Source organism: Falco biarmicus, chromosome 6, assembly GCF_023638135.1.
Source record: "Falco biarmicus isolate bFalBia1 chromosome 6, bFalBia1.pri, whole genome shotgun sequence".
Classification (NCBI taxonomy): domain Eukaryota; kingdom Metazoa; phylum Chordata; class Aves; order Falconiformes; family Falconidae; genus Falco; species Falco biarmicus.
Window position 1 is genome coordinate 10,704,226 of NC_079293.1, and position 27,177 is coordinate 10,731,402.

At 38.8% G+C, this 27,177-nt stretch overlaps 1 protein-coding gene across 1 annotated transcript in view; it reads left to right on the plus strand.

Annotated features, from left to right (window-relative positions):
* The window catches only part of COL12A1 (collagen type XII alpha 1 chain), a 106,468-nt gene extending 92,582 nt beyond the window's left edge, over positions 1–13,886 (plus strand). The window contains 6 exon segments of the mRNA XM_056343522.1: positions 6,111–6,146; positions 6,253–6,319; positions 7,908–8,096; positions 9,145–9,213; positions 10,263–10,433; positions 12,804–13,886. Of these exon segments, the coding sequence (XP_056199497.1) occupies positions 6,111–6,146; positions 6,253–6,319; positions 7,908–8,096; positions 9,145–9,213; positions 10,263–10,433; positions 12,804–12,985 (714 nt within the window). The 3' untranslated portion in view covers positions 12,986–13,886.
* Positions 13,887–27,177: the final 13,291 nt, after the last annotated feature.

Genomic DNA, 27,177 nt, shown 5'->3' on the forward strand with positions numbered 1-27,177 from the left:
TGTGGCATGTAAATCATCAGTACCAAATGGGTTCTGCAATGTTCTAGTCAGGAGAGTGTTTAGTCAAGCATGTCTTTCCCTAAGCTTAAGTAAAACAAGTATCATATATAGCATTCAAGACTATTTCATGTTTTTAATGTGCTTTCATGCTATAGAAAAGAAAATTAATATTATTTCACAATACAATTTTAGATGTTGCTTACTAATACTGTAAGTTCTTAGGTTAGTTTTCTTACTATTTCATACAGGTTTTTCTAACAGCTGATTTACAGGCAGGATCTCTGAGAAATTATGCTTGAGTCAGGAGTGGAGACAGCAATCGAAATGAAAAGTCATTCATTGCTTGTACTTAATGTCTGGCAATCAGCCAGAATTTTCCATCCCACTTTAATGTCATTGTGTATGCAACAGCTGGATAATCTGGAAAGATATATAGCAGGCTGGGCAGCTTGATAGATATGAAGTGGAAGTTCCTAGGAACACCTGGAAGCTGGGTCATTTTCTCATAGACACACTAAATCAAGTCTGCATTTGTCAGCCTATAAATCACATTTCTCCTTGCAGTAGAGGACATTGAGTGTCTTAGGAAAGCACTGAAGCTTTCCTGCCTTTAGACATGCATTGTTAATGTGATTTTCCTGCCAGGTCAGATGCTTGATAGACATAGCCAGGGCACAAGGTGCTGTGGTTTGTTTGCAAGTGAGCTTCAAGCTACCAGTTGTTTCAGAGTTTTCCTTTAGCAGGGAGACTAGATAGCTGACTCAGTTCAGCAGCAAAGATCTGCAGGTAGACAACGTGCATAGAAGGAAATTTGGCTACAAGCCCAGTTTCAGTGCTTTTGCAAAGTAAAGCAGTCAACTCCTGTACAAGCACCTCCTACACTCTAATCTTAAGAGTTCCTTTCAGTTAGAAATACATTTTTTCTCCAGTTATTGCACTTTCCTGTAATGGGACACTGTGCATCACATTTACCATTTCTTATGTTTCTAGAACAAATCCCAGCAGGGATTCTGGCTTGCACCTTGCACAGATGTTTTATCAGACTCCTGGTGGACAGAATTTGAATGCTTTCCTTTGTGTCCAGTATTAGAATTGCCAAAGGTGCACCCTGATGGCCAAATACAACTTGCAGTGTCATGAATCATAGTTCAGACCGGCCTGAATTTGTAACTTCCTCTCCTGGACAAAGAGAATGAGGCTTTCCACCGCCTCTGGTAAATACAAGGAGTAAATAATTTCTGACCAGATCCTGCCATCTGTTCTTCTACCTGAAAAATCTGTGTTGCTGGTACTATGCAACACAAGTTAGGTGAAAGACCACTACAAAGGAAGGGACGTTATAGCCCAGGCAAAGGATACACAGTTACATGGAAATTATGAGGAGCCTTGGTGTTGCAAAGATATTCTGAGTGAATGCAGTCAATTGGGGCTCTTTCCTGATGTGTTAAGTACCACTCATGTGCTAAGCTGAGGCAGACAACACCATGAGTGTGGCTGTAAACACTTCTCAGACTCAATGTGTACTTATACTAGAACAAGTTGGTACCATACTTGGAGTGTTAACTGAATTTGCATGGAAATAGGAAATTTGACTTTTTTAATTTGCTTATAAGTACTTCCCAGAGAAACTTAGGTGTTTTCTCAGTGTAGTAACAAAATGACCACAAAAGGAGCAGTAAGAACACAAATGTGTCAGTGATCTATTGAGCATTGAGCACTGGCTGTTTTAGAGACTAAAATACACGTCCTCTGTCTGTCTGGTCTAACAGAGAGTGAGAATTTGGTACGGACTGCTACTACAAATTGTGGGGTAACAACCAGCAAGGGTAAGAAAGAGTCATTAAACTAAAAGAGGATATTGGCTTAGAAAGAAATAGATTTGATTTCTGTGAATAAGTGTAATGGGAAACCGAAGATCTTGGAGTGTCAGAGGAAAAGTTGCAGTACTGTTTTTGTATAGGTATGAGAGTGAAAATGGTAATGGATGGATAGGCAGACTAAGTTGTCTTAAGGTAGTGCTGTCTCGTTTATAAAACAGACTGTGACAGCTGGGTCTGACTGTTGATCTAGAAGGTCCCCAGGAATCCCCAGGAAATAGTGCAAGGAATTTATGTTTTATATATAAGGTGGTATTAGGCTGATGTCTCCAGGACCAAACAGACTGTGAAAACCTTTAGAGGGTAAACTCGGGCACACAAGGGAGAAGTTTGTTGTGAGTTAAATGCAGTTTTGGAACGTTTTCCATTCTCTGCTGCCATGTGTTTACCGATCTTGCATCCAACTATGCAGACATCCTAGATGAAGTCTCAGAAAGATACTGCTTTGGGAGCAATGAACTGGTGGTTCTTGTGGGGAGCAAACATTCTTTTGGGGAAAACAATTGAGCGCATTATCTTTTAAAGTAAAAATAGCAAAACATCCTTTGTTTTGTCCTCCTTCAGCTGTACAATTTTGCTGCAGCCCCAGCCTTCATCCCACAGCTCAGAAAAATCCCACATGCAGCATAAACTAGCTTTTCCTCAAACTGACCCCAAGTGACTCCCTCATTGCAGGATATCAACAAAACAGAATGTCAGCAGCAGCTGCTGCTTCTCAAAATGCTGGCAAGCAGTTGGCTAAATTCCACTTTTTTGTCCATTAAAAGAAAATAAACTGAAATTTGAGAATATAACCAAGTGGGAGGAAGGTGCAAATAGCAACCCAGTAATTACAGTTGTAATTATTTTTTTTTGGAAATTATATTTCTAAAATATCCAGGTGTAAAATGAACTTCGTTGTTAACATAGCCAGTCAGCCTCTAATATCCACTTTTATATATAAAGTCTGGAATAACCTATAGATTTCCAATTATAAGGTTGAAGCAATGTATGTCACAGATTGAAGAATGAGGCTCATTTGATTTCAGTGAATTGTAAAATTGACTGTGTATTGCGTGTAATTAAGGAATGGCCTTAGAATTTTTCTACCTGGGAGACCTTTGTTGGCAATACTTTGGAGCAATGTTGTGATTTTGTTACCAGAGCACCTTCTTGTCTTACCAACATGGCTTGCGGCTGAAGACAGCCTGAAAAACTTTCCTTGACCGGTCAGCAAAAATATTTCCAGAAACAGTATTCAGGATTTGAACATTTTAAGTTTGCTTCATTTTTTTCTCTTTTGTGAATGCTCTAGCAAGTGAGTTAAATGGAATACAGCATTTTAAGTAATTATTAGAATATTGGTGGGATAGCAGACCAGAAGTCTGATTTTTAATGTTTACACTTACCTAGTAAATGGTATGAATGAATAAACAAAAAGACATATTGCATAATTTGCTTATGTCAAAACAACATGAGGTTGTACTAATGCCTAAATGTACATAATGCCTAAATGAAGGCAGTAGAAAGGAGGAGAATACAATGAGCAGGTACTATAAATATGTACTTAGCAGATAATTTCAAACAAATAGGCTTTCAGAAAATAACAAAAATCGCCCAGTTTCAAACAGAAAGAGAAGGACCTAATAATTTGACAGTATTTTGCCCCCAGATTTTCATGTTATAGACTAGTACAAGCCAAAAACTTGCAAATCTGTTCAATGGATATTTCAGATACATGTGATAGTTTATGACTGAGATATTAGTCTGTTGAATTGAGAGTCAAATTACATCTCTTTTAGAGCTTCACTACATCAGCTTTTACCAGAGTGTTAATTATGAGAGAATGACAGACAGAAATGTCATATTTTCCTGATGGTTTTAATTGTTCCAGTTTATTTATGTTATGGCATTTACAAGTCCGTGGTCTGTTTCAACATGTGGCTGTACTAAGCTAAAACTAAAAGACAGACCTTTTCGCTGTGGCCTTCACAGCGTAAGAAAATATGTAGATGAAAGGGTAAAGGACAGAAAGGAAAGAATATTCATCAGTTTGATGAGTGTATTTTTTACATGTTAATAACTGTCTCATTGTTATGATTTATTCCAGTGACACATTTATGGTGTCACCATTCTAAATCTTTTATTTGAGTCTGTACAATTAATTTTGTATAAACGATGTGTTATGCATGATGCAAATGAACTGTATGCCAACTACTTAACTCAGTAATGGATGAGCTGCCTCATATTTTCAGTGGCATGTCATGGGGTAGGCACATGCAACACTGCTGCAGAGGAGCTCAGACAGCATACTGAGTTCATACCCTGATGCACCCCATGGGAACTTGTTTGCCCAAAACCTTGATAGAAGTCTATGAAACAGTGCCACTGGATTTGAATTGTATCTGCTGTGACCTCAGTGGAATGATTTGTTGTCTCATATTGTTGAAATTAGTTGCAGGTACTATAGAAATGTCAAGAAAAACAGCTGCGGCCCACACTTAGCCTTCGCTTTTTTTAATGGTGATAAACAGAGTCCTTGAAGAAATACTAAGATGCAAAAAGCAGTAGTACTTGGGATGTGTGTGTAACTATGCAGGGAGCCATGCAGAGCAGCAGATGACCAAACTGGTCTTTCACCTTTGAAATACGCCTTACGTTCAAATAGTAATTTAGGGCTATAAGTGAAAATCTATTTGAACTCATGCTACCCCCTTTGTGTTTAAATAACAAAGCTCCTGTGCTCTTTGGACACATTCTATCAGATTAATTTACAATAGATTTTTAGGACTCAGCTGTGGCCTAACTGCATCTGCTGAAGTCATCTGTAAAACACTGTGGCCACTTCAGGAGCCATAGTTTTGGCCAAAGTTTTGTTTGTACTGCCCTGGGATTTGGCACATGTAGCATTTGTCACAGTGAGTATTCAAGAGCATTGGAAGGGCTATTCATGATGGCTTCCTAAGCAGGTATTGCAGTAGATACAGTTTTCTTTTTTTTTCTTTCTTTCATTTGTATTTTGATGTCAAAACTAAAAGCATAGTTTTAAAACACTTTGCAGATTTTTAAATTTTTCAGAGGGTGACCTAGTGGCTAAAACAATTGACTGTGGATCTAATTTTCTGCTTATTTTAAGTGGCCAACTGCAAATTTTACTGTGTCCAAAATCATGTCAAACAGACCAAAGCAAGTTATAAACATCTTTCTGAGATCATTGCTGTCTATTTTGAAAAGCTTTAAAAATCCATCATACCAAGTATTGTGCCATTTTCTTTGCAATGGATGATTTGCTCTCTCTTGATGTTTTTCTTTCCTAGTAGAGGTATGCAAAAGTAAGGCTAAAATCTCAAAATCTTTTGTGACGTGCACACACAAAATTTTGTTTGCAGAGTATGTTGTGTGTGCATATCTACAGTTCAGCATTTAAAAACATCTTTACAGCATACCTAATGTTTTTCCAGCCATATACACATACATATATAAAAATTAGAGTCAGTCCTTCTGGCTGGGTTCTTACATACTATTCTTGAAAACCAAAAAACCCACAACAACCACTAGAGTATTCAAAGGCAAATGGAAATTGCTGTTAGACAAAAGTTAGCTCTTGGCAGATGTCAATAATTATAAAGCAGATCAAGCTAAGACTTCTGTGAGAATATTGTAAGACTAGAAATGGTTGAGAATTAGCAGGGAAGCTGTCGTTATAGATAGAATAAGAACTTAATGGCATCTCTTCATCTTATGCGTTACCTCTGCATAGTGCTTTTTTTTGCTTAACACAGGCTGTTTCTTGTGGGCTCAAGAAGACAGCTGCCCTTCCTAGACATGTTATTCGACCTAGCTTACCTTCTTTAATGATGAGTTCACTTAAGACTTAAAATTAAACAGTCAAATATAACTCATACAAGGCCATTCACCATTTACAGAAATGTGATGCTAAAAATTCAACTTTCAAATTGCCAGTGTGGTCCCAGTGTCAGAATACATCAGTTTCTTTAGCCCTAGTTTCAATTTTTCCTTCAGACCTTTTTCTTCTGCATCTTTTACTGTTTTTGATCATACACAAAATATCATTGCTTGTCCAGTCTTTTCTGGAACCTGCTTTAACATCTCTGAAATTTGAAGTTAAAGGAGGACTAGGTCTGTCTTCTTGAAGGAGTCAAAATGTTTTCTAGAATTGCATGTCTCAAACCTGTAGGTGGAGTGGAATAATATAATCCTTCAGTTGCTTTATTTTTACTGTATTTGTTTTAGGGTACACCTGGAATGAAGGGAGAAAAAGGTGACAGAGTAAGTCTGCTTTAAAGCCAGTTTTTCTCAGAGTTTTTAATTCAATGCTATGTCTTTAAAAGCACAGACACTCACTAATGAAACACTTGGTTTGGTTTTGATTTAGGGTGACATTGCTTCTCAGAACATGATGCGAGCAGTTGCAAGACAAGTTTGTGAACAACTGATAAATGGTAAACAGTGTTGCTTGCATTGTCTCTCATACTAGTAATTTACTACTTTGTTTGTTAACAGAGAAAATGGTCTAAATTCAAGGTGAGGGATACTGGCCCCAGAGCATAGGGAGAGTTTTAGTGATCTGATAGTTGTCTAATGCCAATGATTTGGTGGAAAAAAATGTAGCACTAAATTTTTGCCAGATCCAGATGGCTACCTTGATCATGAACTAATTTGTGATCTTTGGTAATACACAGGCAAATCTAATTCTCTGTCCAAGGAAAGTGATCTTCCTTTTGTCAGTCTTGTCCAAAATCACTTCATCTTTGTCATAAAATCAGTATATATTTTCTCATTAAACACATCTTCAGGAGGAGGCAATCAGTGAGAAAAAGGATACTCACTGCAGGTACTTTGCTAGCAGGAAAAGACAGATGAGTGTTGGGTAAATACTGCGCACAGAACCATCTGTGCTATGCAAGAAAAAATTATATTTGGAGGACTCCAAATTGAATTTCAGTCCTCTATGGCCACACAGTGCAGCTCTGCAGCCCATGAAAGTGTTCTCTGCAGAGGCTTTCTCTCTGTCCCTGAGGTGATTGCTGTAAGTAGACCTGCCAAGGAGGACAGAGACAAATGTGCCCATAAATTGTTTGTAATATTGTTTTTACAACAAGGTTCAGTGCTGACTGAGGTAAACAGATACTTCTTTTGGATCTTTAAGAGTGCTTGTGTACAGGGATGAGGACAGAATGTCCTTTAAAACGTCTGTGTTGGCTGCTATTTAAAACATGTCTATTAGTTAGCCATCACAGAGGAAGGAAAGTACATTCATGCATGTATTAGACTTATGAATAAGCTTGTGTTAACTGAGATCTTTTAGCATCTCTTTTTTGAACATCCCTGCCTTATTTTTTTCATATTCAGCTCATCTTTTCAGGGTTATGCTAGGACTGGCACCTTACAGTAATCAGGTAGGGCTAGATGTGGCCCCTTGTTGAGGGCTCCTTTCTGCATAGTTTCACAACTGTTGCTTTGGTTGAGACACCCTTCTTTGGAAATGAAATTTGCCTATATGCAGAAATTATTTGGGTACAAGCCTATGCATCCTACAGGCTTAGGAAAGCAACTTCATAGACTATGTGCTGCTAGCCCTACACATGAATAATTTATAATGTATTTGTGGTAACTTCAAAGCTCTGAAAATACATGGAAATGCGATACTCCACTTTTAGAAGTTTAACAGGTCCTTTCTGTTCTTCAGAATAAAAACAACATCTAATTAGAGCTCTGAGAGCAAGAGTATTGTAAACAAATGCTCATTTTGTGACTTTAATTGCTTTAAAATTAATTTTTGTTAATGTTATTGACTTCCAGAGTCCCCCTTACCTTTCTTTTCTGCCCCCTCCATTTATTTTCAGCCTTCTTATGAGATGTTCATCTTAAGTCTTCCTAATTCATCCATATACTAGTTCACCACTAATTTATTGAATGGGAAGGATAGGATTTAATGAGGAGACATAACTTGTTATCCCTTCCCACTCTGATAAAAGATTTTCACTCATTTCACATGGTTTATTGAACCGTTTTTCTTTCCTTTTGTAGGCCAAATGAGCCGGTTCAATCAAATGCTGAATCAAATCCCGAACGATTATTATTCAAACCGTAACCAGCCAGGGCCACCAGGACCACCTGGTCCCCCAGGAGCTGCTGGGACAAGAGGAGAGCCTGGGCCTGGAGGAAGACCAGGATTCCCAGGACCTCCTGGGGTCCAAGGACCACCTGGTGAAAGAGGTCAGTAAATGCCAGGGCAGCTGTATATTTTGCAGTGGACATAGTGCAGAGGCTGCCAGAGAGGCAGTCTGATCCCTTTACCATGTCAGACTAGGAAGCCCACACCTTGCAGTAGCCTGGTAGGTCAGTTGTGTTGCCTGAGGGATGCCAATGTTCTGAAGGACAAGGTTAATTATATCAGTGCTTTCCTCTGTCTCTCCCTTACTCAAGTTTCATGAAATACAAGTTGGTACAACATTTTGGCTGTTGTCTTAGGCTTCCACAGGATATCCCAGGAAAACTAATGTTCTCAGAACTCTTCTGGCACTAAACAGCTACATCTTGAAAGGCTGTTTGGAGTAACACAACTCTTTGCAGAACAGAACTCTGATTAAGAGAGAAAATGAGTCATTACCAAGAATAAAAAGTAGGAGTTGACAGAATTAGGTCTCCATCCTTGGCTCTTTGCAGTACTCCAAGGGAGGGAAGCAACTCTGAACTGAGTTTGAGTATATGGATAAACCTATTTTGTGGCTGCCTTGGATCACTGCAACGACATGGAGTGTCTTTACTGTATTCTGTTGTGGCCTTTGCTCATTCCAACTGTGCTGCTGTAGCATAGACTCAGTGCTGTGTTTTCTAGCATGTATTTTAGTATAACCTTTAAAATAAAGACTGCTCTTTCTCAAACTTATTTCACAATATCTAAGAAAGTGTAAAGCATCCTTCATAGCAGACATATGAAAGCTTGAAAATACCTTCCGGTTTGTAATTTAAAATAATAAGGTTCTGTGGTGGTTTAAGTATCTGAAAAACTTCTCTTTGAAAAAAATTATTTACGCTAAATTACCTCTACATCCTACTTTATTTTAGGTGAGTATATTTTTTTCAAATAATTTTCCCAAATGCACATTTGGACATCTGTACAAAATAAGGTTTGACCAGCCTTGTTACATTACATAATGGGAACTAAATATTATCAATGAGAGACCATGAAGAGATGTTTGTTGATGTGGTTTCCTTCCTTAGGTGGGTTTTTTTTTTTTTTAAATTTTTTTTAATTCTGTAGGAATGCCTGGAGAGAAAGGCGAAAGAGGGACTGGATCTCAAGGACCACGAGGTTTGCCAGGACCACCAGGTAAATATTTCATGTTTTATCAGATTACAGAAAAGTAGGAGAAGATGACACTATTTTTTCATAGGGAACCAGACTACATATGGTGAATGAATATGCTTTACTCTGCCCATGTCATGTTTTTGACATTTATTAGAGTTTACTGAAAACCCCTACCAAAAAGGGTAATTTAGAAAGACTTTTTGGATATGGCTAATAGGTATTTCTCTTCATCTTGCAATTTACTCATCTGGCGTGCTTGTTTGTATGAAAATGTAATTCATGAATATACATTGTCCAAATATTTGACATATATTTTCATGTATCATCAGATGATACTTCATAGTTCCATTTTTTACTTGTGATTACAGAACTACAAATTTGCCCTGGATTACAAATTACTCCCACATGCAGAGTTACCAAATGATAGAGACAGATGATTTGACCATTGGTTTCAGTCTTTGTATCATGCAGTTTTGTTCACTGATGCCTTGGCAGAAATCAGCTGCATCATTTTTTTCTGCTAGTAGTTTACTGGGCTAAACATGGTTTTTCATTACAGGACCCATAAGATGCTTGCAGCAAATTGTAGCTCCAGTTACTTGAAACTTTAGTTTTCTGCTAACCATAATAAGACCTCTTCCAAAAAAAACATTACCTCATCTATCCTGGGGCTACAGGGTAGCAGAATTGATGTACTCCTATATTTTAATTGAAATTCAGTGTGTTTGTCTAATCTAGTAGTTTCCCTCGAGATCTTTGTATCTTAACGCAGAAGCGAAATAAACCAGAGAATTCATTGATGTTTCTTACTTGGCTCAAACCTTACTAAGTCAGTTTCTGTGAATAAATCCTTAAATAAGCCACACACAGGGAAGCAACTGATGATGAGTCATATTTCTAGTTTTCTTTTGTTTTTATTTCTGTTGACCCCTGTATAGCAACAAAGCGCAAGTGTTTTCTCACCGAAGACATAGCTTACTCTGTGTAGTCTAGACAGCAGTAATGTTAGCAGTTTTATCAAGCTAGCTTTTATAGAAAACAACCTCCCAACTTTTCAATTCTAAAATTAGGTCCACAAGGAGAATCTAGAACTGGTCCACCAGGCTCCACAGGATCACGAGGACCACCAGGGCCGCCAGGTCGTCCTGGAAATGCGGGTATTCGAGGTCCCCCAGGGCCACCAGGATATTGTGATTCATCCCAATGTGCTAGCATACCTTACAATGGCCAAGGATTCCCAGGTAGGTTATAAACAGCTTGCCTTAAATAACCTTCACAGATGTAACTGTTCACATTGAGTTGCTTTACATGGGACAGTCCTGCTAGCCTGGACGTACCGAATCAGGAGGAAGTGGTTGCAATGAGCAGGCCTACCTCATTGTAATGTGCAGGTATATGAGCAGTCATTTGGACTTTGATGCAGATTTACTTGATGTTATGTGTGGTTTGCTTTAAATAGGAAGCAGTAACAATATTAGTCTTTTTTTTTTTTTTTTTCTTAAAGATAGACAGTTAGTAGTTGGTAATGTTGCTTATAGGATTTAAGTGACCATTTTCTTCTTCTTCTTTTTTCCCCTCCATCCCCACCCCTTCCAATCGTCTTCAGAGCAAGGTTGAATTCTCCATGTTTCTCTTGAAAAATAAAAAGAATGCTGTGGCTGGCAATTTCCATGTGTCTCTTTTTGAGCAATGTCAGGATTATTTATACAAAATTGATACCTGAAATAAAATTTTTCCACAAAGGAAATCCATTCGGTGATACAGTGCAGACAACTGAAAAACACCACTGTCCTACAATTTCTACCGAGTTAAACACCATGGAATCTCTGATTAGTCCTGGGTTGTATCAGCCTTCCACTCTGTGATGTAGCTTAAAACAGTAGGCTGCTTCTGGAATCAAAATAAAGGGTCACAGTGGTCACCAATTTCTGACTGGAAATATACTAATATATTTTACATGGGGATCCTGCAGGACCACAGTATAGTTAACAAATTAATATGTATGCATTGCAACATCTCAAAGTTTGTGTATGTGATACTACTATTGGATATGGTTTGCTGTTAGTGTATTGTGCATGTACCCATGGAAAGAAAAAAAAAAGAAAGGATATATATATATATGTACACACTTGCAGGCTCAGTGCTGCTGGTTAAAGTGCCAGGTGGTTGTGCAGATTTCACACACAATTCTTATTTAAAAGAAAAGGAAAGAAAATTGTACCTGTGATTCAGCAGTATTGTGCTTTCTAGTAAGCAGCTATGTATACATATATAAATATATGTGTATGAGTTAACCGTTATGTATTTAGTTGGATGAAACTATGTGTTTGCACATCAGATGGACTTTTTTTAAAAGACTAACATCATCTTTGACCTGTTTCAGGTTTCGGCTAACACATTTTCTAAGGCGCCAGTGCTGCTTACAGTTTGAATACATGAAAATCCTGTTTCTGAGATGTTTGCGCACGTGCTTATTAGAAAATGAGTCCGTATGGATATTTCACCACGCATATGGTTTTTGAACCATGTTGGCCTCATAGAATGGGGAGATTCTTTTTACTAACACAACTCGTGAATGAGATAAAGGACAGTGATGTCAATTCATTAAGCCTGTTGCATTTCAATAATAGACAGCCTTTCTTTTTTTAAAAAAGACCCAGACCATCAAAAGCCTCAAAGGTGAAGGAGGCTTATAAAACTACTAACCAGCAAAGGTAATGCCATTAGAAGAGACAGATTTAACCTGGTAAATGAGAAATGACTTATGTAAATAGTAAACTAATTGTGGCTTGTAAATGATTTGTATGAGACTGTACCCACTAAAATCTGTTAACAACTCTAGGTGATGCTTTTGCATAAAAGCCTGCTGCTGCTTGCTATATGCCAGAATAACATCTTTGACAACTTATGAAACCTACCTGTCTGTTGCTTGTTACCAACATGTCTGAATCGGGGCATGCACCTTTTTTTATATGTAATCTTGTTGGATTCTGTAACTGCAGTTATAAATACCAAAGTTTTATAATTATTTTTCTTCTGTTTTGCTGTAGTTTTTGGTGTTCCTGAAGCACCAGCTGTAACTCGGTTTGTTACGAGGAACAGCACAAGAAAATGACATGTACTGTATATTGCCGCTGGTGATAGTTATGTCTACACTTCCTTTCCCCTTCTCAGAGAAAATTAGTATATGGCAAACCTACCTGTTCACTTTACCTGTCCATGTCTTCTACTAATTATGCAATTTAAAATAAACTCCAGTGCTTGGATTTACTGAAGTAGCTGTAAAATAATATTTTTATTTGATTTGCTTTGGTTTTGTTTAAATAGTTTTACAGTAATTTGTCCTTTACATAATTCAAAACTCTTTCTGTAATGATTTGTGTATTATAAATACAAAGCTTTTCAAAATTTAAACTTTATATTATTTTACTGCCAAAAAGTATTCATGAACAAAACTGAAAAACAGTCCCAGTGAACTATTAATTTATATATTTATTATATGGAAATAAGATTGGACTAACGTTATGTAGGCAAACTAACTTTCATTGTATTTGTGGATTCAAAGACATGCGATAACTATTATGTTCAATCGGACAACTATTTTCAACCAGAACCGTACGTGCCTGAAAGTGGACCCTATCAACCTGAAGGTGAACCTTTTATAGTACCTATGGAGTCAGAAAGGAGAGAGGACGAGTATGAGGACTATGGAGTTGAAATGCATTCACCAGAATACCCTGAGCACATGCGCTGGAAAAGGTCACTGTCAAGAAAAGCAAAAACAAAACCATAAAAGATCTGCATCTTGTTTTGGTTTTTTTGGTTGGTGGTTTTTGGTTTTGCTATACCTGCATTTGCAGATACACACAGGGAGAGTGCATCATTTCTTTTACAATACAGCTTTCTGGTCTTTTCGTATCAGACGCACCCCTGTTTTGTATCTGGCTTATGTGGGGATAGCAATGTGTGTACCTAGAGTCTTCATATTGCTCCGGAAATGCTTGTAAAATACTTTTGCTTATAGTGGCTGCGTGCAGGTTAATATATGCATTCAGTTATCCCAGTGCTGCCTTTTCATTAAAGTAACGTAAAAACGAATAAATAAAAAAAAGAAAACCAAAACCCAAACCAAAAATAACCAAAGAGTTGCTGCAAATTTTCTAAGGAGTGTCTGCTTTAGCTCTACATTTTTCTTTTTCAAATGCATGCTTGCAGTTCAGTCAGATCACAGGTCTGCATTATCTAGTTAAAAAAGAAAGAAACAAAAAGTTCCCTCTCCTTCCAATATCATTGTCATTTTCTTCTATTCTTAGTTACACTTTTCAGAGCATATACTGCTCTTATACATCTCCTTTAAACACCACAAACATTAAGTAGCTGAAATCATTGTATCAACTGGATACAGTTTAATAATGCCTGAAATCTCCTTGTTTGTAGACACAGTAACATTTATGCCAAATTGCAGACAATCCTGCAGAGATGGAATTGCATGTTTATGTTGTATATTTAGTATGGGTTTTTTTTTCAGAATACAATGTTTCTTAGTTATCAAAAGCAGTTGGAAATTGTTTGCAAGACTATGGATATAGAATTGCTGCTTTTATATTTTAACTGCAAATTGTGAATTTCACTGCCTTATATTATTTATTTCTGAAATGAAAGAGGCATTTTTCAATAAAACTACTGAAAATTTATACCTGTCTATTCATTTCTTGAAAGGCGCAATGAGACTGAGGCGTGTGTATTCTGTTAGTGTTGTTTACTTAACCATTCGGAAATGCCAGCTACCAAAAATCAACTAGAATGGGAATAGTCTTAAAATAGGTATTTGAGCTGTGGTGTCTAGAGGTGGGTGGATGAAAGCAGGAGGGAATTCCTTTGTCTGAGGCATGAATAAGACTTTTCCCAGATTCAGTCTGCAAGGCATTTGGTGAAGAAAATGTAAGAGAGTCTCTGAGCTTCAGTTGCTGTCTTTTTGGGGGGTTTCTGATGGATGGCTGTTGCAGAGACACTTTCCGCCTGAGGAATTACTTAAACTGCAGTGAGTACCTAAAACTACACAAACCTTTATTTCCTTGTGTGCTGTGAGCATTGTAGCCATGGCAGCACTGACTCCAGTATTAGCAAACAACTTCCTTGAGGAGGTGGTGCCTGATGTTTGATGAGCTCCGTCCTGCTGGGACCATACATGAGCTGGCTACTACCTGCTCAGGAAGGCATCTGTATCTGCAGAAGCTTTGATCACAGTAGTGACTGTGGTGGAGCTTTACCTAGAGACGGTGACAAGGATGATTTGGAAAAGAACAACAAAACTGCAGTGGACCAGAAGAATTACTTGCTAACTGAGGAGAAGAGACCAGACTGGTGGTGATCCTTCCTATCCATGGTATCTTAGCCAAGGTCTGTCTCAGAAGTAAAAATGGCTTTTGCCGTAGGACCTGGAGCAAAGCCTTCTAACTTCATTGGAAAAGCTGGAATGCCATTTCTTAAGATCATGCAAGACATCTGTCACAGAAGTGACACTAGACATGCTGGCTGGCTTCCTAATCAATGAATTGTACTCCACGCTGGAAGCTATATAACAGATTTCACTGTTCACAAATGGGAATTGACAATTCCATAGACTGCCTGACTGGTTATCAGTGAAACTAAATCCAAACAAATGGCATTTCAAAGACTGATCTTGATTATAGCCATATGCCTTTTAGATTGTAAGAGAATTATTCTGGGATGAACTGAGGTACATTTAAAGGAGAATCAAAGCCATTAATTCTTTATGTTTTCTTCTAATTGCAGAGAGTTCAGTAACAAAAACATGTTCTGCAGCTTCATGGCCAATAAAGAGATACAGGTGTCTGACAAAAAAAATGATTCTGGTAGAAATTTGGAGAAGTGATTAAAATGTTGTTATTTTTAAATGCAATTCAGAAAAAGCATCTTGCATTGATCTCCATTTGTCTTTTTTCCGGGATTGTGAGTCCCTAGGAAAACCTTAACCAGATGCTCACATCTACATAAGAAAGATTCCCTTCTGTCCTCCAGACAAAGTTTTACCTTATTTAAAGCATATATTTTAAATTATTTTTATATTTCTGCACAAAACACACTCAATGACAGCAAACAATGCCTTGTATTCTTTGTGTTCTTTATTAATACCTATCTTAATAGACATGCTGCTATTTGGTTATCTAGTGGCCTGAAATATTTAAACATTCAATAAACCTAAGGTTGTTGGTAGTCAGTATATTTTAACAACAAAATTCCGCTCCCAGATCTGCAGGATGGATGCAAGCTCTAGGATGTATATTTCCTACAGGCACAGATTTACAAAGTAGGAGTCATGACCATCTCGGAACTTACTTGAGATAAGTGCCGAGAAGCATTTGTATTTCATATCCCAATAACCCCCAAACCTGGTTAACACTTCTTACACCTCTTTGACAGATGACTTCTGACAGTGCATTCTGAAGTAAAAAGGACTTTCACTGGCTCATTCAAAATACGGAGAAAACACTGGAAATGTTTGGACAGCATATAAATGAGTGTTTACTGATGAAGGCCAACAAAGAAGAACAACTAATTTCCAGGAATTCTCAGGGGAATGACCCTCAGGGGGTGGGGGGCTACTGATGACACTTCTGGGAAAGCTGTTGCAAAGCTGAGCCAAGCAAATCCTGGAGAAATACAGATGCAAAGCAAATACAAACAAATTTGAGTTCCTGAATATCTCATGCACAACCAAGCAGTTTGCATAGTCTGGCAGTTTTAAAGAAGGAAATTGTTTAAAAGCTCAGTTTTAATTGTACAAGCATTTTCTCTTATTTTGGCAAAAAACACAGATACGAACAAGCAGGTGGAAGAGGGCTGCTGCTTATTTGAAATTAGGATGGAGCACTGCAGAGAGGACCTTGTTGAAGACTGTCTTTGCGTGTCCTGCAAACATTTGCTTAGAGAGCAAGTTCTGTGCATTCCTGATAGCATGGGTGGGAAAAGTGCACAAATACCCAGATAGTGTTACTGTTTTATGGACTGTAAATATTGTGGTAGCTCATAACTGCAGAGATGTCTGTGCAGTAACAGGCAAAAATAGAGTGAGAGAAAGCACGTAAAGAGCCTTATGTGAAAAAGTACTTCCCTTCATTTTTATTTCTGTTGTGGTTTTGCAATAGTCTTTTGAATACTCTAGCACTGACTGCACAGAGATGTTTATAAAATAAGAAGATAAAAAGGCACAGTGACTGATTTTGCCAGACATAAAGAGTTTCAACCAACAGCATAAGCAGTTGATCTTTGTTCCAAGGAAGGCCCCTTCTGGTAGAAAAAAAAATAAATTGGTATATTAGTGATAACTTGATTAATCTATATAGATCTTAAAGGCAATAATATGTATTAGCAAGTTTCCAAAATAAATTCCACTGTGGAAAACACATTAAAGGATTCACATAATCCGTGAGGTTGTCCACTGCCATTATGAAGTGAGATAGCATGTTGATTTTTTTTTGACTGCAATTCAGGCCAAATGGGAAGATGCTGCACTGTGAAAACACTATTTATTTTAATGACAGCTTTTTAATATGAGTACCTTTTGTATAATTTTACATACCATTGTCAAGATCAGACCAACTTAATAGCCATCAATAAAAGTGTCCAATAAAGGCCTTACCTCCTTCTGTATTCTGCTGAAGACCTCAAACTTTTGCTTTGACTAGCTAGTTAAAAGATGCACAGCCATCACTTTCATGGAAAACTCTGGAAAAAGATGTGGGAATGGAAGCAAATTCTCTTGAAGGCTTCTCTACATCTGAAAGTTTCTTAGATGACATTCAGCTAAAAAGAATAGACTGCAACAGTGATTTCAGTGCTGATACACTATTGGCCTCTGAAAAGAAATACTCAGCTGGATTTTCATTGAGTTGTTTTCCCATGCTGTTTGTTTAATGTTTCCATCACATTGTTTGTGTTCTTTAGTATCATGCATGAGATCACTGAGCTAATTGTGAAATTGCACCTCAGAGAATGGTTCTGAAATACAAAATGAAATCCTGCTTCTTTTAAGATCAGCTGTTTTGCCATTGATTTTAGTGATGAATTTATAGTCTTGTTTCACAAATCTGTTCTGTGAGCTTGGAGATGTAGAAGGCCCTTTACAATAAGATAGTTGTTTTTTGATGAGGAAATGCAGCAAGACCATTTGGAGCTGTCACCCAGATGCTGCTCAGTTTCATTTCTGGATCAGCTTTGTTCTGAATTTCTTCATTCTTGAACACCACTGTTTCTGAACGGTTCTTACAGATTAGTTTAGTGCCCAGTATAATTTCCACTGTCTTTCATTCCTGTATAGACAGTCCAGGATGTCTGGAAGGTTTAGTTCATGACCACTGCACCTTTTCTTCATGCAACCCATATTTATTCCTCCCTGGAGTAACCAAGCTACTCACTGGATTTTAAGAGTTGCTGAAGTTTGGGAAACATGACATTTCTGGTTGTTCACTTTAAGACACACACTGATCTTCTAGTTTCAGAACACTGTATGCCTCTAATAACTTGACCTCTTTAACCAGCCTGGAGTTGTCTTCCGAGTCACTATCAAGATTATTTGTATAATATTAAATATTGAGCAAAACAACAAAAATAGGACAGAGAAGAAATGATACTTTGTGTCTCACTTTCATAGCATCTTATCCCTGCAAAGTTCTTAAGTTAAAAATCTTGAGGGAGACGAATTTTCTTCCTCCAGCTATTATAAAAGTAGAAAACCTTGACATGCTAAGGAAATATCAGAAACGAGAAAACAAAAGCTGTACCTTTTTCCATTAGAGCGTGCACCCCTTCTTCTCCCATAAACTGCACCAGAATGATTGGTCTCTGAAAAAAAAAAATAAAGACATTTATAAGTTAGTAGAACTCCAGTACTAATCATGAAAAAAGTGTTCCTCTCTGGGATAAGCAGAAGTATACAAAACTGATAAATACCCTGAGCAATAGTGTTTTTACAGCTGCCAATATGAAGCAAATGTGAGACCTTTATCAGTTATAATGGCCTGCTGTTTATGTCTCATAGCAACCACCACTGGAAAACTGCAATACATTATTTAATGTTTGTATTTTTGGACTCTTCATGAAAATGAATTCTGCACATAGTACAGTAATGGTTTTCTCTTTATCAGTTATGCCATGCCCTGCACAGTCTTCCTTCCCTTCTTCAATGCCCCCTTCCCTTCCTGAAGCTTACATGCTATCCCCCTCTGTTCAGCCCTCCTGCCTGTGCAGCTCTAGCCTCCAGGGTGACAAGAAGGAAAAGAACATGTTGATCCAAGTCCATCTGGGGGCTGGAGTGCCTTGTCATTTCAAGAGTTGGGCTTGTTTAGCCTGGCAAATAAAAGTCTGACAAGGACAGTTCCTTCTGCTGTCTTCAACTCCCTTTGCCTTCCTGCTATCCTAAAAAATTTGGTTTCTTTTTTATTTTGATGGCAGTATATGAACAAAAGATTAGCAAAATTCCCAGGATTCCTGGGTCAGGCATTCCATGTGACTTGCATTTTGCTATTGCCCATCTTGCATCTAAAACTATAAACCTCTGTTTTAGGAAGAGAGGTTTAGGGCTCCTTCCTGTTGACATTTGTATAATGATTGGCCTTTTCAACTCTCCCTGTGTCTTTAACCGTAGTCCTCTTCCCGATTTTATATTACTCTTGTAATAGATTAGCAAGCAGGAAGTCTTCTGTGTAGATTTTATTATTTTCTTCTTATATGTAGCTATAGGTGTCAATTACCAAGTGAGATAGCTCAACACATGTTTTTAACCCAAATCTATTCCTTCAATGTAGTTACAAGAAGCCAGGCAAGTACTTTTTTATGCACTGGAAGATGGTGTTTTAAATACAATGACTTGTAATTTTACCTTTAATTTACATTATAGGTACATAACCAAAGCTATAAAACCATAACCAAGGTTTGAAATAAAAAGCCAAAAAGGAATCCTGGCCCAGTATCCATCCTTAGATGTTTATCCTTAAGTTTTCAGTTCTAGAATGTCTGTTGATGTGAGAAATGTCAGCATAACATCAAATAAAGGGTAATCTGCAGACTTGTTTTCTTTGGCAATTCCTCAGAATACCATGAATACTCTCTGTTCTTATTTGGCAATTCCCTTGCGTACAGTATATCTGACAGAAAATGGCTGCAGACTCTAAAATCCCAACCAGCACATCCTCCAAGGTAGTATCCTGGGGTTATATTTCTCAATCTCCCTAGCTGATGTCTTTTCAGTAGCAACAGAAGTCAAAACAGCACCAAACATTTCGTGTATCTGTCCCATTTCCTAAAGGCATGTCTGAAAGATATGTTTTCCCTCTACAGTACTTGCTTCCCCAAAAATCAACCAAGAAATTTGCTAGAGAAGTAGGTGAAGCTTTCAGAAATTTGTAGGGAAAGTATTAGATGTACAGTAAAGGTTAAAAGCTTTAACCTGTGACAAGTTTCATGACAGTGGCATGAAATTGAAGTGTTTCTGTAATTCCAAGCAGTGCTGGTCCACTGCAAGTTCCCACCCATAGATCAAGAAAACCAGGTAGAGGGACCATCTTGCACAAGAGCTATGTACTACACTGCCACAGCACTATCAAAACTAGCCAGCTGCAATAAGGCTTTTACCATCCTGTACCAGGTTAACTTCAATAAGCAGATCCCACACCTTACCCTGGCAGAGCCACCAATCCCTCACAAAGCTTCAAAAGTTCATCTACTGTCCATGCTGTTTCTCCATCCTCTTCAGGCCAGTCTGCCCTGCCTCTTGCCTCTGCCACCTCTCCTGCATCTGGGGTACACTCTTTCCTCCCTCTGCTTCTTCCAGGTCTCTCTTCATCCAGCACTCTTCTTTCCTACCCCTTAGAACCAGCCACAGCTGCACATTATCCACACCAGCCAACCCCCCAAGCCAGCCCACAGCTGTATGTTATCAATGATAATTAACCTGCCTTCATTCCTCTATAATTCCTCTACACTACACAGGGTCACAGGTTGTTCCCATTTCTTCCTGAATCTGAGACATCAGAGGTGATTAAAAAGACCGGAAGGGGAAAGCAACAGTAATGAGATTCCCAGCAGTTTCCTCAATGCAATAGATTAATTAGCATAGACCCAAACAGTGAGCTATCACCAGTGTAATGAGTGCTTTATCAGTGAGCCATAATGATAAGGAATTTCAAGAAAAGAGACTCCCTAAAGGCCTTATCCATCTTACCTGGGCATTGCCTTTATTTAATTCCTTTATAACACCTCTTTCTCTGGCTGAGGTGATGCAAAGTTCCTAACTTCTTGCTCAGATAGACAGTATCATAGGAAGGAGGAAGAATTTGCAGACTGGGATTCCTATTGCCCTGGTCCAACAGATTTCTAACAACTGTCCCAGTGTGGGTTACTGGACTGGCATATATCTGTGAACCTGAAAGGTTCAGAATAAGGAACTGAACCAAAGATCAAATGTGCAGGAGCAAAGGAGAAAATGCAGAGGAAATATCCATTTGCAGTCACCAGCTGGTGTAGTTTGGTGGCTGTATTTTCTCCTGGAGCAGGCTGGGAGGAAAGGCTAGTCTTCAAGGGTGGAGAAAAGCTTACTTTTTACTGAGGAGGGAAAAAGAAGGGAGAAATACAACTTGCTCTTCTTCCTTTGATAGAAAATTATGTAAGGAGCTCTTACATAGCAGGTGTCCTTATTCAAACTCCATCTACTTGCAGTAATCCTAGAAATCAACATCATTTTCTTATTTTCATAAGTACCATTGTTGCTCTTGACAAAAAGAATGTTTTATGAGAGGCTGGTTTCTGACTGCTCCTTCTTTTTCCACATGTAGAGCAGAAGTTACACTGTTGCTCATCCCATCAGTTTATATGCCAACAGAGAAAAAAGCTCAATAGGACCTAACCCACTTTATTGAGCCTCTTTTAGCCTGTGAACTAGTGTTGACCTTTTAGTGACTCGCTCTAAAATAAGTATCAGTTTCCTCCCGTAAAATCATGGAAAGGCACACATCCCTTAGGAAGCCTCTAAAAGTCCATCCAGTTGGTGCAATATGAGCACATAAACTTGGGGATCAGCATAGGCAACGGTGACCTCTAGGCCTGGAAGATCAGTGCGTTAGAGTAACCAAACTTTTCTCATATTGCCCATCATGAGGGAAAGAGCAAGAGCTCTGTGTTGTCCAGAAGGACATCACTGCACAAGTTAACAGTCTCAACAGCTGGAGACCAGCCCTGCTGTGGTGTCAACTGGGGCAGGGGCTGATGGCCCCAGGCTGGGCTGAAATGGCATAGGAGGGTTGGGAGACCCCCGTGGGGGTTTGGCAGGGACGGTCAGGCCTAGCACTGCCCTCAAGTCTCTGAAAATAGTATTTTCTCCTCAGTATTTTTCAGTATTTAGTTTGGGAAATCCTGAAATAGTCATCATTGGGGCTACTCCTTCACAGGCTGGATGATAAAATACGTGTCCCTTACAAGGACTGTATGGGCTCTTTCTCCGAATGCTGGAGGTGTGCGGTGAGGGACAACAGCTACCGACCCTGGAAGATGATCCAGCGCAGCACAGTTTTGCTAGAGGGATGGAAGAGAGTGAGTGTTGTCACTAAAAATTACAATGAGGCCTCTGCTGAAAACAGAGAAGTGGAATAAAGTAAGAACCAAGATATTACACATATAATACTTGGTCTTCAGATGCTGGAACAGATGTAAAATTTAAGAAAACCCACAGATTTGCTGAGAAACCTTCATCCTCGTATTTAAGGCAATGCTATTTAATGTGATTCATTGAGATCTGCTGGGGAAAAAACGGTGAAGATTGTAGAGAATGATCTAGGGATTACAAAAACAGAAAGTAAGAGGCCTACACTTCTAAATAAATGTACCTTTCATACATTTCTAGCAAAAGATACACAGATACAACTTCTACATATTCTAAAAATGCAATCATTTGAAGCAGGAGGTGATTTTTTTTTCCCCAAAAGGTAATATGTTGACAAATGTGAATAACAGTTGCTGTATCCTGCTTTATGCACTAGTATATAGAAACAGTAACTAGAAATGTAAAATGAGTAAGACCTACAGCCATTTATTTATAAATAGATATTTTAGGCAATTCTCTTTGGAATTTAGCTCTAGATGGAAAGACGTTGAAAGAAAACACAGACAGCATTTTTTCAGCCAAGCACTGGCTATGTCAGAGGCAATATTACAGGTTTCCTGAAATATTGTCTTCAACAATCCTGTTTGAGAGAATTCATTCAGTTGTGTGACTCTGACTCAGTCCATTTGCAATATGTCTCAACTTCAGTCTAACTATATTACTCAGACTTCCAACTTAAAATTTTAAATTCCTGCCTTAAATGAAAAAAAAAATCTTTTCACACTTCTGAATCATTCTATGTTTCTTATTCAAAGCTGAATGGATAATGTTACAGCCGTTTATGACGAGGTATCACAAGAACAGTTTTTTCCTATTTTCTGTGTAGTAATATTGTGCGTTTTAATAGATTCATCTGGCATGTTAGCTTAAATGAAAAGTTCATGGTGTCTCAAGGAAAAATGAATTCATCCCTTAGAAGTACTTCTAAGACTGTCTGATAATATGTGGTAGGGTTCAGTCTGAAGTTAGAGATGCTGGAGATGAAAAAACATCTGGATGGGTATATGCAAGAACAGTTTCATTTCAGATCAAGTTATAGATCTTACCCAGAAATGCTCAGGAAGGGCAGACCTCCCTTATTTTTATTACCTGTTAACAATCTTTGTCAGACTTTATGCATGTATTTTAATGCTTCACGAACATATATAAGTTAGAACATAAACTTGGTTTCATGATAACTTACAACACCAGAAGTTTCATTAAAATATTTTTCAGTATGAAAGAATGTTCCTGGGATACTTAGATACTATACTACATGGTCAATTAAGGAAGTCTAGTTAACTGTGCTTTCAGAACCCCAGAAGATCAAAATAACTTATGTTTCCCATGTAGAATGGCTCATTTTTTTCCCTTCATTTTGCATTCTGTGTAAACAGAATGAACAGAATCAAGTACATTAAGATAAAATGTGTTTTGTGATTCATAAGATGTATTTCACTGTCATGACTTGGTGTGATACGTATTTCATATATTTTATCTATTTTGCTTTTGCTGTTTTAAGAATGGCTCCAGCTGTAACAACTGGGAAGTTCTTACTGTAATACCAATAGTATATGACATTTAGTTCCATTTTAAAGTTCACCCAGATTTATCTGCTACATCTGATTTTATTCTTGCTATTCTTTCCCCAAGATTATAATCTACACAAAATGCTGCAAAATTATACATATTCCTAAAGCTGCATGAATCAATTCAGCTTTGGCAGCAAAAAGTCACAACCAACAATTCTCACTTGTTTAGTATGTAGTCTTTTGGCACATCACATTGGACTAGGGTTGTTCTGTAACATTAGCAGCATTGTGCGTTGTACTGTGGGAAAAGCCACATCTCAGTGTGGTGGAAATTCCATTGGAGGAAGAACTAGCTCCTTCCAAAGCAATTGGGTTTTGCCTTTAATAAGCTCTTTGGAAATGTATCAGTATGGAATTTCATGAATTATGGCCAGATTTTCAATAGGTCTCAGTACCCTGAGTTAAGCTTAGGTGTTTTCCCCAGAAAGTTCAGGTTCTGTTTAGGCACTGAGTCTAGTTATACTCTGGGTTCAGATATGAACCAGCTTTTTAAAGGAGGCTGGTTAGCCATGCTGTCATGGTGCTGACCCCTAGCTAGCAACAGCTGCTGAAAGGATACACTTTTTGCTGATGCTCAATGCCAAACTAACATGCCTACACAGCTTCTGAGTTGGAGATGACTTGTAACAACCCACCTTCAAATGCAGGTAGGGTTTACATGTGCCTGTCTTGAAGTGACTATGCAGCCTTAATCTCTATGGAATGGTCATGTTTTCAAGAATGCCTCATTGTCCGGCTTCAATGAACATGAATATAGAGGACAGTGTCAGAGAAAACTCAGATTAAAAGATGTTAACAAGTGTCGTTGCCACCCAAAGTGCATAAACAAAGTGCCAGATGAGAGGGTGGAATTGGTTCAGGGTGGTGGTAACTCAAGGGAGATGGTGAGATGTCATTATCTGGAGTAGGGGGAAGAAGAATACATAATGCAAAACAGAGCTGCACCCACGTACTGCTCATCTGTATTGCACCCTATGGAACAGATCCCTGTGGGATCCCTATAGGGTCAGCTGCTGAAGCTTGGCAGTTTACTTTGCCATTCATAGCCAAAGTAAGCTCGTTCACTTTGTACCATGAGCCTGTACTTCTAAGTGACCCAGTGCTTTCCATGAGGAAGCAATAGGCTTATGGAAAAGTAATCAGTCAAGAGTAAAGTATAAAGTCTTTTGCTAAAAATCTTTTCCTCCCTAGTTAGCCAACCAGGCCATTTAGGAGAAGGCATGGTGAGTGCTCTGTGGTGGGGATCCCATGCCTAGATTATGTTTTGTGTTACAGAACCTCATTCCCTGCTTCAGCAAGCATGAGACTGGGCAAATATCATCTTTGGGTGGGTGAATTTGGATCTCTTAACTAAATATGCTGCTTACATTGTACAAAAGCAAAATATAGAATAGTTTTCCTGTGGGCTATTTTTAGGGTAGAAACTAGAAAATGGTCCAAGGAGAAAGAAAGTAGAGAAAAGAGTTGTCTCTCCTGCATTAAAAATGTCCATCCACCTCTCCTAATAGGTAAGACGCAAAGGGCACATCTGCTAATATCTGCCACTGAAGAGAAGCATGTGAGCTAAATTATATAGAAGCCTGATTATTTTAACAAATTATAAATAGCAATGAAATTATTTTTGTAGTTCCTATAAGTTTCTCTGTCATCATATATATTTAAATGAAATGTAGGTAGCTGGACAAGGACAAATTGAAAAAACCCAACAATTTATCTCTGTCTGCTTTCTCTTGCACTTTAATAACATTTAAATTGCCATAGGTTTCTTCCTATCCAATCACGACCTCATGGGTATTGAAAAATAAGGCAAGTCTTAGTGGTGCTGTCAATCAGCTTATTACAGACTGATCATTTTCCACTCATTCTTCACCTGCACATTTTGCTGCACTAGACCAGTATGGGTGACATTGTAAGTGGGTGCCTGCTATTGCCTGCCTGCCTGGGAAGAATAAGTGCATCAAGTCTTCTGCAGACAGCTAGAAAGTAACCTGTTTTTTGCAGGCCCTGGTCTTCACGGGGTCTTCAACCACTGAGATAACTTCTGGAGGAGCAACACAGCAGGACTTGCACGATTCAGAATGTTCCTGGATTGTATTGATGATTTCCTGACACAAATGATAGAGAAGCCAACAAGGAGACGTGACCTGGATCTCATACTTACAGACAAGGAAGGGCTCATTGGGGATGCGCATGGTCAAAGACAGCCTTGACTGCAGTGACCATGAGATAGTGGAGTTCAGTATCCCGAGAGGAAGGAGGATGGTAAAAAGCAAGGCCATAACCCTGGACTTGGTGAGAGCAGATTTTGACCTCTTCAGAAATCTGCTTGAAAGAGTTCCATGGGATAAGATGCTAGGGGAAAGAGGGGCCCAATAAAGCTGGTTTTGATATTCAAGGATCACTTCCTCTAAGCTTCAGAACAATCCATCCCAATGAGCAGGATGTCAAGCAAAGATGCTGGGAGGCTTGCATGATGAACAGGGAACTCTTGGAAAAACTCAGACATAAAAAGGGCATATACAGAAGGCAGAAGCAGGGACAGGTAACCTGGAAGGAATATAGAAACAATCTCTGAGCATGCGAAGATGCAGTGAGAAAAGCCAAAGCCCACCTGGAGTTGAATCTGGCCAGGGATGTCAAAGAAAGCAAGAAGGACTTCTATAAACAGTAAAAGAGTAGCAGAAGTGTAGGCCTGCTGCTGAGTGGTGTAGGGGCCCTGGTGACAGGACATGGAAAAGGATGAGGTCCTGAAAGCCTTTTTGCTTCTGTCTTTACTAGTAAGACTGGCCTTAAGGAATCCCAGGTCCCAGAAAGTCTGGGAAAGACGGAAAGTCTGGAGCAAGGAAGGCACATCCTTGGTGGAAGATGATTAGGTCAGGGAATACTTAAGCAAACTGAATATAGGTAAGTCCATGAGCTTTGTTGGGATCATGGGTGCTGTGGGAGCTGGCTGATGTCATTATGAGACCACTCTTGATTATCTTTGAATGGTCATGGTGATTGGGAGAGGTGCCTGAGGACTGGAGGAAAACAATATTACTCCTGTCTTCAAGAAGCACCAGAAAGAGGACCCAGGGAACTACAGACCAACTAGCCTTGCCTCTATCCCTAGGAAGCTGATGGAACGACTAATCCTGGAAGACATTTCCAGGCAAATGAAGGACACAAAGGTGATTGGGAGTAGTCACTGTGGATTCACAAAATAGATGTCATGCTTGACAACCTTCTATGATGAAATGACTGCTTTGGTAGATTAAGGGAGAGCAATGGTTGTTGTCCTCCTGGGCTTCAGGAAGGCTTTTAACAGTATGTCCCATAGGCTTCTCATAGAGAAGCTGGTGAAGTATGGGCTGGATGAGGAGACAGTGAGGTGGATTGAAAACTGGATGAATGGCTGAGTCCAAAGAATTGTGATCAGTAATACAAGTCTAGTTGGAGGCCTGTAACTTGTGGTATACCCCAGGGATCAATACTGGGTCAATTCTGCTCAACACCTTCATTAATGGTCTTGATGATGGGGCAGAACATACTCTGCTGCTGACACAAAATTGAGAGGAGTGACTGATACACCAGTGTGTTGCGCTGCCATCTGGAGGAACCTCAACAGTCTGGAGAAATGGGCTGACAGAACCTTATGAAGTTCAATAAGGAGAAATGTAAAGTCCTGTACCTGCAGAGGAACAACCTCATGCACCAGTACATGCTGGGGGCCACCCAGCTGGAAAGAAGCTCTGCAGA